Source organism: Desmodus rotundus, chromosome 6 (genome assembly GCF_022682495.2).
Source record: "Desmodus rotundus isolate HL8 chromosome 6, HLdesRot8A.1, whole genome shotgun sequence".
NCBI classification, from domain to species: domain Eukaryota; kingdom Metazoa; phylum Chordata; class Mammalia; order Chiroptera; family Phyllostomidae; genus Desmodus; species Desmodus rotundus.
In genome coordinates, this window is record NC_071392.1 from 110,168,973 (window position 1) to 110,183,022 (window position 14,050).

The 14,050-nt window shown below is 51.6% G+C and overlaps 1 protein-coding gene across 1 annotated transcript in view; it reads right to left on the reverse strand.

The window, feature by feature from the left end:
* Nucleotides 1–8,583: 8,583 nt before the first annotated feature.
* Nucleotides 8,584–14,050, reverse strand: part of VSTM2L (V-set and transmembrane domain containing 2 like) — a 32,504-nt gene continuing 27,037 nt past the window's right edge. The window contains exon 4 of the mRNA XM_053926753.2: nucleotides 8,584–9,980. Coding sequence (XP_053782728.1) covers nucleotides 9,708–9,980 — 273 coding nt within the window. The 3' untranslated portion in view covers nucleotides 8,584–9,707. The remainder of the gene's footprint in view (nucleotides 9,981–14,050) is intronic.

A 14,050-nucleotide genomic window follows, 5' to 3' on the forward strand; every position in this document is an offset into this window, starting at 1 on the left:
TCTGGGCGGTGCTGAGTGAGAAATGGCTCTTGGGGGGGTGGGTAGTGAATTGAAAGGTGCTCCCTGGAGTTGAGGAATAAACGAAGTTCCCAAATAGTACAGCATATTGAACTCAAAGCGCCCCCGGGTTTAAGACAAAAAATCAGGCTAAGGGGAGAGCCTACTAGAAGTGATCCAATATCTCTCCCGCCCTTCTTCTAAGTAAAAAATCCCTGGTATTCATCTAGCCACACAGCTGGTCAGAATAAAAACCACATGTTCCTGTCTCCCTTACAGCTACATGTGGTCTTGTGACTGAGTTTTGGCCCGTGACAGATAAGCAGAATGCCTTCAACAGAAGCACATATCCTTAAAGAGAGGGTGTGTCTCTTTCTCTCTCTTTTTCCCCTCCTGCTGGCTACAGGGCAGACCCAGTGCTGGGAAGGCAACTGGCTGTCTTGGGCTGTAAGGAGAAGCTTGGCCGAAGGGGTGGTTAATCTCACAGTAATGGGGTAGAAAAGCCAACTAGTTTCAAACAAGAGTCTTGTGAAATTTAGGAAAGAGAACACACAACCCAAAAAAACTCCCTTTGGTTAACTAAAATGCAGTAGATCCCAACTTTGACCCAACCCTTATAAACCGTTACTGTTTGTCAGAGACAAATCTTTACTCATTGATTTATTTATTGAGTGTCTGTCACCGGCTGAGACCTGAGCTCAGCACTGGGGTTGCAGGAGCAAACAGGACCCATGGCATCTGTGCCCTTGCAGAGCCTTCGTTACCGCTCCCAGCATTTCGCAGCTCGGGGTACATCCTGAAGTGTTTTTACAGTCACCTCCGGTCAAGATGGCGCCCAGTTCACACTTTCAAAAATTCTGCTCCTCGACTAGAACTCTTCCACATTGCAGGAGGGAGTGCAGAATGGTCCAGCTACTTTGCAAAGACAGTTTGGAAGTTAGGTATAAAGCTAAACGTACACTGACCATACTGCCCAACTGCCAGAAATCCCACTTTAGATATTTATCCAAGAGAAATGAAAGCACATCCACACAAAGACTTGTAGATGAACATTCGTGGCAACGTACACACAATAGCCTCAAATTGGAAACAATTCGAATGTTCACCAATAGAAGAACAGATAGATTGCGATGTATCCGCGCAACAAACACTACTCAGAGGTAAGAAGGAAGGAAGCATTAGACACACACCACGGATAAATCTCCGAATCACGATGCTTAGTATGAGAAGCCAAACACAAAAGAGTATTTGCTGTTTGACTCAATTTATGTGAAATTCCAGGAAAGCCAAAACTAATCTATCGAAAGCAGATCAACGGCTATATGGGGCTGGAGTTTGGGAAAGGGGATGGATAGCCAAGCAACACAGGGAAGTTTGGAAGGGGATATAAGTTTCCTTGATTGTAATGCTGATGACTCTATATTTATCAAAACTTGCTGAATTATACACTTAAAATCGCTGCTTTTATTGTATACAAATCATACCTCAATAAAACTGACATAAGAAAAGTTAGATTGTCATGAATTAGTGGGAAAAAGTAACCTTTGTGTATACACTGCAATAATAGGTAAGGTATGTGCTTAAATAAATAAAATTACAGAGCCCCCTCACAAACAGATAAGCTTCTCTTTGGAATAGAGAGGAAACAGAAATATAAAGTAAGTGGAAGCTGAAGCCTCTCCATCTGCCAACAGGCAGAAGTGACCAGGAATCCAAGGCCTGCAGAGTAAATGGGGCCCAAAGGGTTCTTTGAGAACTGGAAGTCTGGTGTCAGACTCACTGCTTGAAACCATGTCTTAGGTAATGAGTGGATGCAGGTCTGGCAGTTAGGACCTGGACATGCCGCCTTGACTCATCAATACATCTGTGACATCTCTGATGTCACCCAAACTGGGAATCCTGAGCTGCCAACAGGAAGCCTGGTTTGGGAGTAAGGCCCTGAGGGTCTGGGTTCATACAAGTGCAGAGGAAGAAAGTGGTCAGAAAATTCCTCTCAACATCACCCTGCAAACCAAAACTCTAAAGCACGTGAAGAAAACTGGTGCTAGGAGAGGCAGCCACAAACTCAACTCCTTAACAGACGAATTCACTTGTGATAAGTGCAAATAACAGAGCCCTCTGGGGATGACTTTACAATAAGTTTAAGACCCTAATAAAAGTAAAGAAAGGAATGAGTTGTAAAAAGAAAAAAAATCATGAAATAAAGATAGATACAGACTGTTGATATGAGAAAGAAGCCACTGGAAATCCTAAAAATGAAAAATATCATTCTTAAAGTGCATTCAAATAGGATAAACCCTAAATCAGACACAGTTGAAGAGACAATTAGTGAATTGAAAGATACTCCTGAGTAATTACTCCAGAAAACCACACAGAAAGATAAAGAAATGGAAAATATGATGGAGCAGTGAAGATGTGGTAAGCAGACTGAAAGATGGCGACATAAATGTAACAGAAGTTCCAGGACAGAATAAAGGAGGTAGTGGGGGTACCAGATCCATTACACAATAGTTAGATGGTGGCTGAGAGTATTTCCGAACCAAGAGGAAAGTCCTGAGATGGAAAGCACTTCCCATGGGCTGAACAAGGGGGTTAAAAATAAATTTCCACCAGAAACACTGTAACAATGTAGCAGAATGTCAAAGAGACAGAGAAAAATCTTAAGAATCACAAGGAAAGAAAATCGCCTACAAAGGAATGCCAGTTGGACCGACAGCAGATTTCTCATCAATAGCAATGGATGACAGAGAGGGAAGTAATGCTCTGAACACGCAGAGCGGAGTTACTATCACCTGCCTCAGTGCACAGCCAGGTGGACAGTGGAAAAGGAGGACGGGTTACAGGCTTTTGCAGACTTTCATGGAGGAAGAGTTTACCAGCCGCACCTTCACTGAGAGTGTCACTAAAGCATGCACGTCCGCAAAAGGGAAAGTGAAAGAAGGAAAACTTTAAGTACGTTGGGAAATCTAATTAATTTCTGATTATATAAATAGCAATTTGGGATAAATAGTGGAAGTAAAGTTCTAAATAATAATAAGGAAGATGGTATGGGGCAGTCGAGTTGGTAGTTACATTGTGTTAAAGAGGTTTTCTTGTAGAGAGAAAATAGATACACTGAGTATATTGTTAGGAAAATATATAGTTAAGGATTTTAATGTTAAAAATTAAAATGAAACTGATAAAGAAATGTGATTTACAGCCTTCATATCGGTGGGGAGAAAAAGGGGTGGGGGGCTAAAAAACACTATCCATCAAAAGTCAAGAAAGAAAAACAAATAAAGTAACCACTTGTGCTTCCCCAACCCCCAAAGTAATCTCACGGCAATATGAAACACTAGACACACACACACACAAAGAAGACGGTAGGAAATAAGTCCAAGTAAATCAGTAATCACAATAAATATAAATGGATTAAACTTACCTGTTAAAGACAGGGACCATCAGATCGTTTCTAAAAACCAAAATCCAACTATAACCTGCGTTATAAAGACAATGACACAGAAATGTTGCAGATAAGACAGAAAAAGAGACCCAGCTGAATGCTAACCGAAGAAAATCAACCTAACAATGTTAATATCAGGTGAAGGAGAACATAGTACAAAAAGCAGATAAAGTGAGTCAATGTATTTCTTTATGATGAGACCAAGACTCCCACCGAGAAGGTGAAAACTCATGAGTTTAAAACCTTCCCTAGCATTTGGAGGGATTCCTTTTGCAGCTACGCTTCTTCAACGATTGATCGTTAATCAGATTAAATGTTCCCGCAGGTCTAAGTCCCTTAATGTGGGAAAGGAGGAAGCATGAGGACAAAGGAAGATGAAAAAAATAAGGTTGCTTGCTAAATTATTAACCACAATGCTGTGGGCTAAATCAACATAACGGCAACCAGAACAATAAAGGCCCAGCACACCCTAAGTCACATGGGGTACATTTGCATACCAAATTGGAACATTTGGTAGCTGTAGCCTAGAAAATGGCCTTTGTTAAAATGTGCCCGCAGTTAACACTTACAGCTCACCAAACTCCCGTGGGTCCCACTGCAACTCAGCAGGCAGTTCTCCTTCCTTTGGGGGCAAGAGTCAGGCAGCGAAAGGGCTGAGTTTCAAGGGAAAGAGATATTGGAGGCTCAAGAAACCTGGGACATTTGACAAAAATCACATCTGATGACCTTGTAGACAAAAAAGAGAAATGAGCTGGATGAGGTGCAATTAGGTAAATTTGTCTTGGGCCCCAAAGGGCAGCTGATTAATAGATGCTGTTAAGCAGGAAGAGAGTTCTTAATTACAGAGCTCTGTAACCCAGCTCCAAACCTGGGCCCTCATTTATTTACCAGCTGGGTGACCTTGGGAAGTTTTTTTTTCTTTCCTTTACTTCTCTGGGCATCAGTCTCCCCAGAAATAGATAACTGAGCATTTCCAGGGTTGTTATTAGCATTAAATGGGATAACTCATTAAAGCCTTCGGCACACGGTGAGCATTCATGAAAGGATACTTTCCATTCTGTAGAACAGGGGGAGAGATTAGGAGCCACGTGGACGTAAAGGTCTTCAGAGTTTTGGCAACAGAGCTCGGGAGTATGAAAAAGCAGCTTGGGTTTGGGGCCAAAATAATAGGAGCGTGCTGTGGACACCGAGGGAGCGATGGCTCTGCTTGGCACTAATCCGCCTCGACTCGAGCAGCAGTTTCACTTTGGGGAGCCCGGCTTTCCTGGGGACCTAGTCCAGTGGTTCTCAAACTGTGGTCCCCAAGACCTGCAGCATCAGCATCCTGCGGGAATTTGTTAGAAATGCAGATTATTGGGACCCGCTCCAGCCCTACTGAACTGCGGGGCGAGAGCTGGAAATGTGTGTCTGAACAAGTTAACGTTAGCACACATCAGCATGATTCTGGTGCGTGCGAAGGTGGAGAACCACTAACCTAGACAGACACACATGGGAGAGGGAGATCAAGGCCTCAGCACTGTGCCTTTTGAGTCCAGCTGAAGGGCCTGAAGACGCTCAGCCTCGAGGAACAAGGGTCCGACAAACCCACAGAAGGGACGGGTGGGAGGAGGAGCTGGCCTGTTCCTCCACGTCACCCCGATGGCAGGACAGGCGTGGAAAACATCGGGGCAAGACTAGCATGGTGGACTGGAGAGGCGCTCTTGGCTGCAAATAAATGACAACTGACCCAATTGGCCTAAATCATAAGGGGTCTGCTGGCCGAAAACAGGAGTCCAGAGGTAGAGAGGTTCCAGACCTGGTTAGCTCGCCAGATCAGCTCCACCGTGAAAGGCCCAGGCTTCTCCCATCAGTCGCTTCTGCATCTCAGTTGAATCGGCTGTTCCCCCCACGGCTGCCCAGTGGCAGAAGAAATTCCCAGGTCTCGTGTCAGACAATAAGAAGCAGAGGAAGAAAGTATGGCTTCCTTGTCTCTTCTCTTAAGGAAGCTTTCTCAGGAGGGACTCCCCTCTCCCTCCAACAGATGCCCCCTGGCATCTCATTGTGAATTTGACACCTGGGTCACATGACACTTCCAAAGCTAGTGCCAGGTGGGGAGAGTGGAGTTCCGGGCCTTGGCTCAGAGAAGGGCCCATCCGTGGTCCTGTACCTCGGCCCCTTCCACAGTCTGGCCACACCCACGGGCCCCGCTCTGCACAGTGTCTTTAACTGCATAAAATAAAATGATAAGATTACAAAACCAATTATACTGGAATATGACTTTCAAAAAATATTTTTAAAGTGTGATATAGGAATAAACTTGCTCCCTTATTAGCACATTAAATAACAACATCTAGCGGCAGATGTAATAACCACCGCCATTGCGAAGGCGGCGATGAGTGTGAACGGCATTCGGAGACACCTGTAATAACTGTCCTGTGCTGTGAAGATAGCTGTGCTTCCTGCTGGTGACAAGTCACGAGTTACTGCGCAGGCCACCGCGCTTTGTCGCTCCCATTCGCAATGGGGGGAGATGGTAGCTTTCAGCTGGAGGTCGGTGGAAACAAAAAAGTCGTTGTCGTGTCCCCCCCCCCCCCCCCCCCCCCCGTGCAAGTTTGCAAGTGCCAGTGTTTTATCCTTGGCCCTCGGTTGGGGTCACCTGTGAGCTCCAGGTGAAGAGCCCCTTGCTTAGTTAGGTTCATCAAGATTCCCACCCTGGGGCTGGGAGTGGGCGAGTCTTTCCTGAGACCAGTGGCCTTTTCAAAGGATTGTGGGTACTTAGACTAAATCAGGACTAAATTAAGGGGGGGAGTAGGAGCGGGGAGAGTGGGAGAGTAGAGTGGAGGAGGGGCGGGTGGGCCTGGCTCCAGGGTGTGCTCCCGGACATCAGCAAGGGCTTCCTTGGAAGGAGAATGCTTCTCATTACCGAGGAAGGGACCTAGTCTGTGGGACTCGGATGCCACACGGCTCACGTGCCCGGAGCGCCACCAACCTCGGCATTCCTCCGTTTTCCCCATTTTATGTTCTTTTGTTTCCTGGTTGGTTTTCTTTAGATGTGTATGTGTATCGAGTGAGAAATAGAATAGTCGCCCTTGACTGACATCCAGCCCGATGGGGTATTCCTCCTATCGCGCTCCTTACCAGTGACCACAGGTCTCCGGTTGGCAGCTGTCTGTCCAGACAACTTGCTGTGCACGCGTGTTATCCCGGCAGCTCATGCATTTTCTTGCGCAGAGAAACTTATTGGCAGTGCGGGTTCCCAAGCCCGGCGCCCCCAGCCCCCCGCCATGCTGGTGAATGCGAGCAGCCTCGGTGTGTCAGATGCTGAGCTCACATTGCCTCCATTAAACTCTGCGAGGAAACTTGGAGGCTCAGGGACGGGAGGCGGACCTAACATCACACACCTCGTAAGCGGCAGAGCTGAAACTGGGACCCATGTCTATCAGCTGCCAAAGTCCCGGCTCTAAACGCCATTCCTTCCAGCTTCCAGGGCTGTGCTTGACGTGGGTAAAATGAGCTTCTTTCTAGCAATGTTTTTCTCTTCTTTTAAGGCATGGAGTAGGCATCCTCCTGGAACCTGGTTTGGAGGGGGTCCACTTGGACGAGCATTCACACTGAAGGGTTTGGGTGGCTCATCAATGAGCCTTGAGTGTCCTACAACATTCACAAGAGACCCCGAACGCATGTTGCAAAGCCAGCATTGGAAACAGCATTGGATTACCTTCAGGGTAAAAGCAAGGTGAAAATGCGCTCTGGGAAATCTGTAATTTAGCGTTGTCTTGGAGGTAGTGGGGACCATAGTTGTTGAGTAAAGGCTGGCTGCTGGCCTGAGAGGGCCATGGGTCGTCGACCGTCCACCCAGCCCTGGGACGCCTAGATTCTACAACAGGTCCAGAGCCCCGCCTCCGTCCCGGCCTGGTCGATTCTTTTCCTCATCCATCCATCCATTCATCCATCCTCCAACCCTCCCTCCTCTGAACCTCGGTTTCCTCATCTGGAACCTGAGGATATATGCCACCCTTCGGGGATGCTGTGGCCATCAGCACAGGCCTGGGACCCGCTTCGTGCTCACCCAGCATCAGTCATGATTTCAACAGTTCCCAGGCCCTGCCCTTGAGGGAGGCTCCTTCTGTCTGGCTGGCGGGGGAGCTCAGGACAGGTAGTTGCCCCAGGCTTGGCAGGAGTGGTGCCTGTGATTTCCACACAGAGGAGGGGCCAGCTGGCCACACTGGCCACCAGGGCTTGACCTGAGAACCCCAGACCCACACAGGCTTGGGTAGATCCTCAGCACTACCCTGGTGGGTGGGACCCTCCACTGGGATGGGCCCAGGAGAGTCCAAAGCCCAAGGATTCATGGGAAAGGGTGGGGGAGGGGTCCAGGCTAGAAAGCAGAGCTCAACCCTGTGAGCTCCAGGCGAGCATGCAGCTTCAGCTTGTTCCCTCGGCTGGGATAAGGGGATGGTGACACCTCATGGGACAAAACGAGATCGCTGGAGGGCAGTCAGTGCCTGACCCTCCAACTGGCAGACCCACCCTGGGAATCAGAGACATGGACTGGAAGGCTCACGGCTCTGTGGTTGGTCATAAGCACTCGGGTCCTTGTCACCAGTTGAGTGGATAAATAAGTTGGTAAGTTATACGCTGCTTCTGCAGTGGAATATTATACAGCGATAAAACTGGACAAGTGGCAGGCACATGACAACATGGATGAACGTCATAAATATAGTGATGCACCAAGAATAGAGACGGGACAATTCCATGGGTACAGTTCAAGAAGACTGGAGAGGGCCTAGGGTCAGAGAGACAGGTGGGCGGGACTCGGGGGCTCTGTTCTGGGATGCTATTGGTCAGCAGTGGCTCACCTTTATTTGCTTTGTAACTTATTGATTCACAAAACAGTGTCAACATGTTTATGCGCACTCCTCTGTACAGGTGATTACCTCAAAATCTAAGAATAATTCAGGTGGCGAGTGCTGGACCAGGGCTGGTTTTCCTTCGCTTCCCCCTGGGCCCCAGCAGCTCTTCCTCTGTGTTGGGGGCAGAAAGCAGGAGTGAGAAGGTGCTCAGTGAGGCATCGGTGGGCTGACCATGCCCTCCCCTTCCCACTCTCCCCTGCCCCGCTGCACTGCTCTCAGACACAAATGTTCCGAAAAGACACTACCCAGAGGTTTCTTTTAAACCACTTTATTCAGGTTGGCTGGTAGTCATGGATTGAATCATGTATACAGGATTCTCCCCACCCCCCTGGGCAAAGCCCTTGGCCTCCCCCACGTCCCCCAGGGCATCGCTGAGGGGTGGCCAGAGGTTTGAGCCAGCTCTGAGGGAGTGTTGGGCCCAATAGAAATATTTACACATCACCAGGGGCAGGTATCCCCTGATCAGGAATTGTGAAGGGATTGGTACTGGGGTCCCTTGGTTCCCAACAGCCCCAGGCCCTTGGGTGGATTTGGCATGGACCCCAAGAGGGGGCTGGGCTGTTGGGAGCTGGCAGAGGGGGCTCCCGGGAGAGCCTCAAAGACCCTCAGAGGGGTCCTGCTGGTGCAAAACTCTGCACGGGGCCATAGGGGCTGAGGGGGAAGGCCCCCTGCATGATGGGGCAGAGGTTCCTGTGCCCCCACCACCCCGGAGGGTGGCCAGGGAGCTGTGTCTTAGGTATAAGGAGGCTGAACGTGACTGACCTGCCAGGAGACAGTGGGACGTCTCCCTTTCCTCCCAAGGTCCCTGTGAGTGGCCCTACTCATGGGCCACAGCCCCAGAACTAGGCTCTCCTGGGAGCTCTTGCCCCATCTCTCCGCCAGGGGAGAGGCCCCAGCTCTGCTCAGAAGATCCAAGTCCAGATTCGGCAAGGGGTGGAGGTCTACATCCCCAGGTCCAAGTGGGGGATGGTAGGAAGGAGGGAGAGTAAGGCTGGGAGGCCCCGGCTAGGGACAGGATTGGGGGGCAAGCAAGCAAAGCGAAACACTGGACGCCACTGAAGCTGGTGACAGAAGGGGCAGCCTGGCCCCAGCATGGTGTCCCGTCCCCGTGTCCAGGGTTGTTGTCCCCTGGGTGCCCAGGGCTACCTCCTCCAAGCCAGGTCACCTCAGGGATCTGAAAAGGAAGGGCTGAACGGGGCTTACATGCTGAGCAAAGGGGTGGTGGGCAGAGGGCCCAGGCGGTGGCCACAGGCAGTCTCAGGGATGGGGAGGCGGCTGGACCCAGGCCGTCCTGTCCCCAGCGGCCCAGCAGCTCCTCATGCACTCTGTACAGCCGTGGGGGCGTGCGGCGGGCAGGTGGCGGGGCACGCATCAGTCTAGAGGCTGCAGGCCTCCTCCTCCACAGATCGCTTCCGCAGCTCCTTGCCAGGCTTGGGGGGCGGCGGGGCGGGGGCGACGGGCGGGGCTTCGGGCAGATGTAGAACCGAGTTCTCCCCAGGCTGCACCCGCAGGTAGGCCTTGACCTTGTGGTGCCGGGCCTTCCCATCGCTGAAATCGATGACACGGCATTCGTAGGTGCCTTCGTCTGTGGGCTTCACCCGGGACAGGCGCAGCTTGTGGGAGATGTTACTGCCCACCACCTTGACCACCTGGGGGCGACAGAGAGACCATGACCCGGCTGTCCGGTGGTGAGAGGACAAGTCATTGGGGAGAGTGCCCACTTCAGGCGGGGGTGGGGGGAAGGGGGGCGGCGCAGAGACACTCCCCCAGGGGCACACGGAGTCAAATAGCACAAAAGTGGAAGCATCTGAAAAGTGCATCAACAGAACAGATAAATAAGAGGAAGTCAGTTCATTCAACGGAATACGGCGCGGTAGTAAAAAGAAGGACCTAACGCCAGGTTTGTCACATCTCAGTGACACGCAAGAAGTGCGGTGCCATTTCCGTAAACAAACAGACCAACACTACTGGTGTGGGAGGTTTGTGTGTGCCGAGGTTTAAAACAGGCAGGAAGGAACACGGCGGCCTTGCATCAGGGGCCGGGGGAGAGCTGTGGACCTGGCATGCACTGCAAGGTGAGTTCTTAGCCTAGTCCGAAATGTCTTATTTCTTTACAAAAAATAAAGGCTGATCACAAATATATCAGGACTTTAATAACTGTTCGTGTCTGTTGGGGGAACAAAACAAGTGTGTGATATTTGTCTTTGTACTTGGGTTTTGTTTATTCCTTTGGGTTTTTTAATTTTATTTTAAAACTGAAATTTAACGTACATACTGCGAAGGGCACCCCTGATAAAATGTTACTCTGGGGTTTCCCTGAGCGACCCACGCACGGCAAGGCAGGGCCATGGTCAACCCTCTAGAGCGCCCCCTTGTGGCCCTCCCTCATCACTCATTGTTGCCCCTGGGGAACTGCTGCTCCGACTCCTAATCACCATAGATTAGTTCAGCCTGTTCTCGAACTCCCTCAGGTGCCACTTCTTTCACACAATATCAGAGAGATTCTCCATACTGTTGCATGCCTCTGTTCTTTCTTATTGCTGTATAGTATCCCATCGTGTGAGCACACCACAATGTGTTTATCAGGCCCCCTGCTGATGGGCATTTGGGTAAGTCAGCTGTGAACATAAAGCTGTTGTGTTTTTTCAATGAAAAGAATAAAAAGACAGTTGGACAGTTATATAAGATACGTCACTGGAACACCTAGATGAAGGATACAGGGGACTCCATGTTTGCAACTTCCTGTGAGTCTACAACTCAAAATTTAAAAAGTTAGAAAAACTCCCCACGCCTGTGGTACTTAGACCCTCTTACTTCCCTGCCCCGCCTCCTGCAGCCCCGCCCCGCCCCGCCCAGACGGAACCTTGGAGACCAGTTCCCCCTGCGGCCGGCTGGCGGCCCCCTTCCTGCGGGTCTGACTGCTGCCTACTCCCATCGGGGCTCAGCAGGCCCATGTGGGAGCTGAGTGGGCTCCAGACCTGGGACCGCAGCCCTGAGCCCTGCTGGCCCCCCTGCCCTTGGGGTGTGGGAGTAGACAATCAGTCGGTCTGTCTTTGCCGGGCCCCAACTCCGGGAGGGGGAGGGGGAAGCCCCCGCGGAGCACCCTTACAGTGAGGAGGCCAGGATGAGAAGGAAGGAGGACAGTCTCCACGGGGTGCGCTCGCTCTGCAGGCTCGGTTCAGAGGCTGTGCCGGCCATTCACGTGCGGAACTTCCAATCATCTCAAGGTCTGCTCTGACCTCCCTGGTCCCTTCTCATTTCCTCCCAAATGTCCAGCTCTTTCTGACCTCAGGGCCTTTGCACATGCTGGTTTCGCTGCCTGGGTGCTGTGCCCCATCTCTCTTCACCTGTGTGACTCTCGTCACCCATTCATTCTCAAACATCACCTCCTCCAAGTGGCCTTCCATCACAACCCATTTATCTCCTTAATAGCAGTCATCACAATATGAAAACCATTTAATTGATTTGTCAGTTGACTTGATTTTTGTCTCTCTCTCTGACTAAACTATAAAATCCATGCGGGCAGGAATATCTAGTGTGTTCATCTTAGTGACCATCACAGGGCCTGGCACCCTGTAAGTAAAATAATAATAACCATAATAAAAAAAAACATTTGTGGAATGAATGAGCTCACTGGAGTTCTTCCTTTGTCCAAATGAAGTGGCACCCAGATGCCATGCTTTCTAAGTGGAGGTCGCACACAGAGGATTATACCCACTTTAAGAGATGGTGAAACTAAGGCTCCAGAGGGGAGTGACTATCCCTTGGGTGCCGAGTCAGTGAGTGGCAGCGCTAGGAGCTGAGCCCAGGCCTGACTCCATGCAATCTATCCCTCCAAATGGTGTGACAGGCCCACAGAGGGCCGCCAGGACCTGGCTGGGCCATGGGGGTGGCAGTGCTTCCCGGGCTCCAGAAGGGAAGAGGGCAGGTGGGCCGCAGCAGGGAGCCTGGCTCATCATCCTCCCTTATCCTGAGCATTTCCGGCTGGTCATCATCCCCCACGAAGCAGGAAAACATGGGCTTATGGTACAGCAGGAGGCACGAGGAGGGACAGAGGCAGAACTTCCCAACAGCAAGCAGTGAAAACCCTTCCGGCCGCCCTCCCGGTGTGGGGTGGGGCCCAGCTGGAGGCCTTCAGCCAGCTGACTCCATCACCTCTGACCAAGGGCAGGGAGAGGCCCCGCGGCCCTGCCAGGCTCTCAGGGAGCAGGGGATGCTGTTGCAAATGCGCAGCAGGGAATGAATTACCTCAACATCTGTTTCCCTCACGGATATTAATTATCCTTCATTTGTCAACCCTACAAGGCTCTAATGGAGTAATAATGCGAAGCGCTGGGAGCAGCCTCTCCTAGGGAGGGAGCGTGGAGCGTGGCCCACCCTCACCCACCCCTCTGCCCACCCCCAGGACGCTAAGGCCTGGATGGGCTTCCCCTTTCCCCAGCTCCCTCCCACCCTGCCTCCCCTCTGCCAGCGAACACAGGTGCCTTTCAGAAGCAAAGCTCTCCCTCACCCCAGAGAGGAGGAGGGGGATGGGGGACGCTGCAGGGGGTGCTGGAGGCGGGACTCTGCCCCTGACAAGTCACAGCACCCTGGCCTTGGTTTTCCTGGGCTAGATCATCCATTCATTTGACACACATTTATCAAGCGCCCACTCTGAGCCAGGAGCTGGCAATGCAGCTGCGAACCAGCTGGACCCCAGCGCTTGCCCGCATGGGCTCATGCTCGCAGCATGCAGACCTCACCCTATAACCCAGCACCACAGGTAGCTGGTCTCTAGCAGGACAAGGTGGGAGGGCCCACAGGCATGGCTCCCTCCCAGCCGCAGCAGTCGGTGCCTTTATGTACCATGGGGGAGGCAAACAATCAAGACAGTACCAGTAATAGCAGTGTGGGTAGCTAGTGCTCCTGGGGTGAGCGGTCCCTGTGAGATGATGGGCTAAAGCCCCACACCCCTTATTTCAACCTCATGGTAACTCTGTGATGCAGGCACGCCGAGGACACCCACCGTATGGGTCAGGAAACTGGGGCTCAGAGAGGTGAACTGATGTGCCCAGGGTCCCAAGCTGGTGACAGAAACCAGGACTCAGACACACCCCTGGGGAGCCTCCCAGGACCGGGGAGCCTCCCAGGACCGGAGACCTGGGGTCTGTTTTGTCGCCCCTCCCACCTCACTCCCCAGGCCCCCAACCCTCCCTGCTTTAGGGGCGCCCGGCCCTTCTCAGAGACAGCCTCTGGCAGGGGCCTCACCATCCTGCTCCAGCTTCTGGAGGGGAGGGGTACAGAAGCAGCCTCTTGGGTGTCATCATTCACAAATCGGGCAGAAAAATCCTGCAGCCCCAAGTCCAATGTGACTGAAGAGGCCAGGAGAAGAGACCCCCACGCCACAGGCTGACTGTAAATCATAATCACGGCGGCACAGGCATCGACAGGCCCTGGTGGTGCAATTAAGCACCTAATTATGCTGAAAGAAACAAGGCAAGTCCACACCGTGAAGGAGCTCAGCCTCCTCCCGGCTCGCCTGTGGCCCGGCCCTTTCCCGGCACAGCAGGGGCACAGGCCATCAGGAGGATGAGCCCTGACAATTTTGTCCCTGGTGCCAGACCTTTCCCACATGTGGCCTCCTGGCCGAGACCCGAGAGTGAGGGTGGCCCGGGGTGGTGCTGGGTGGGGAGGGCGTCAGAGGGTGCCTGACCCAGGCCAGGTCCTGCCCTGAGCTCCG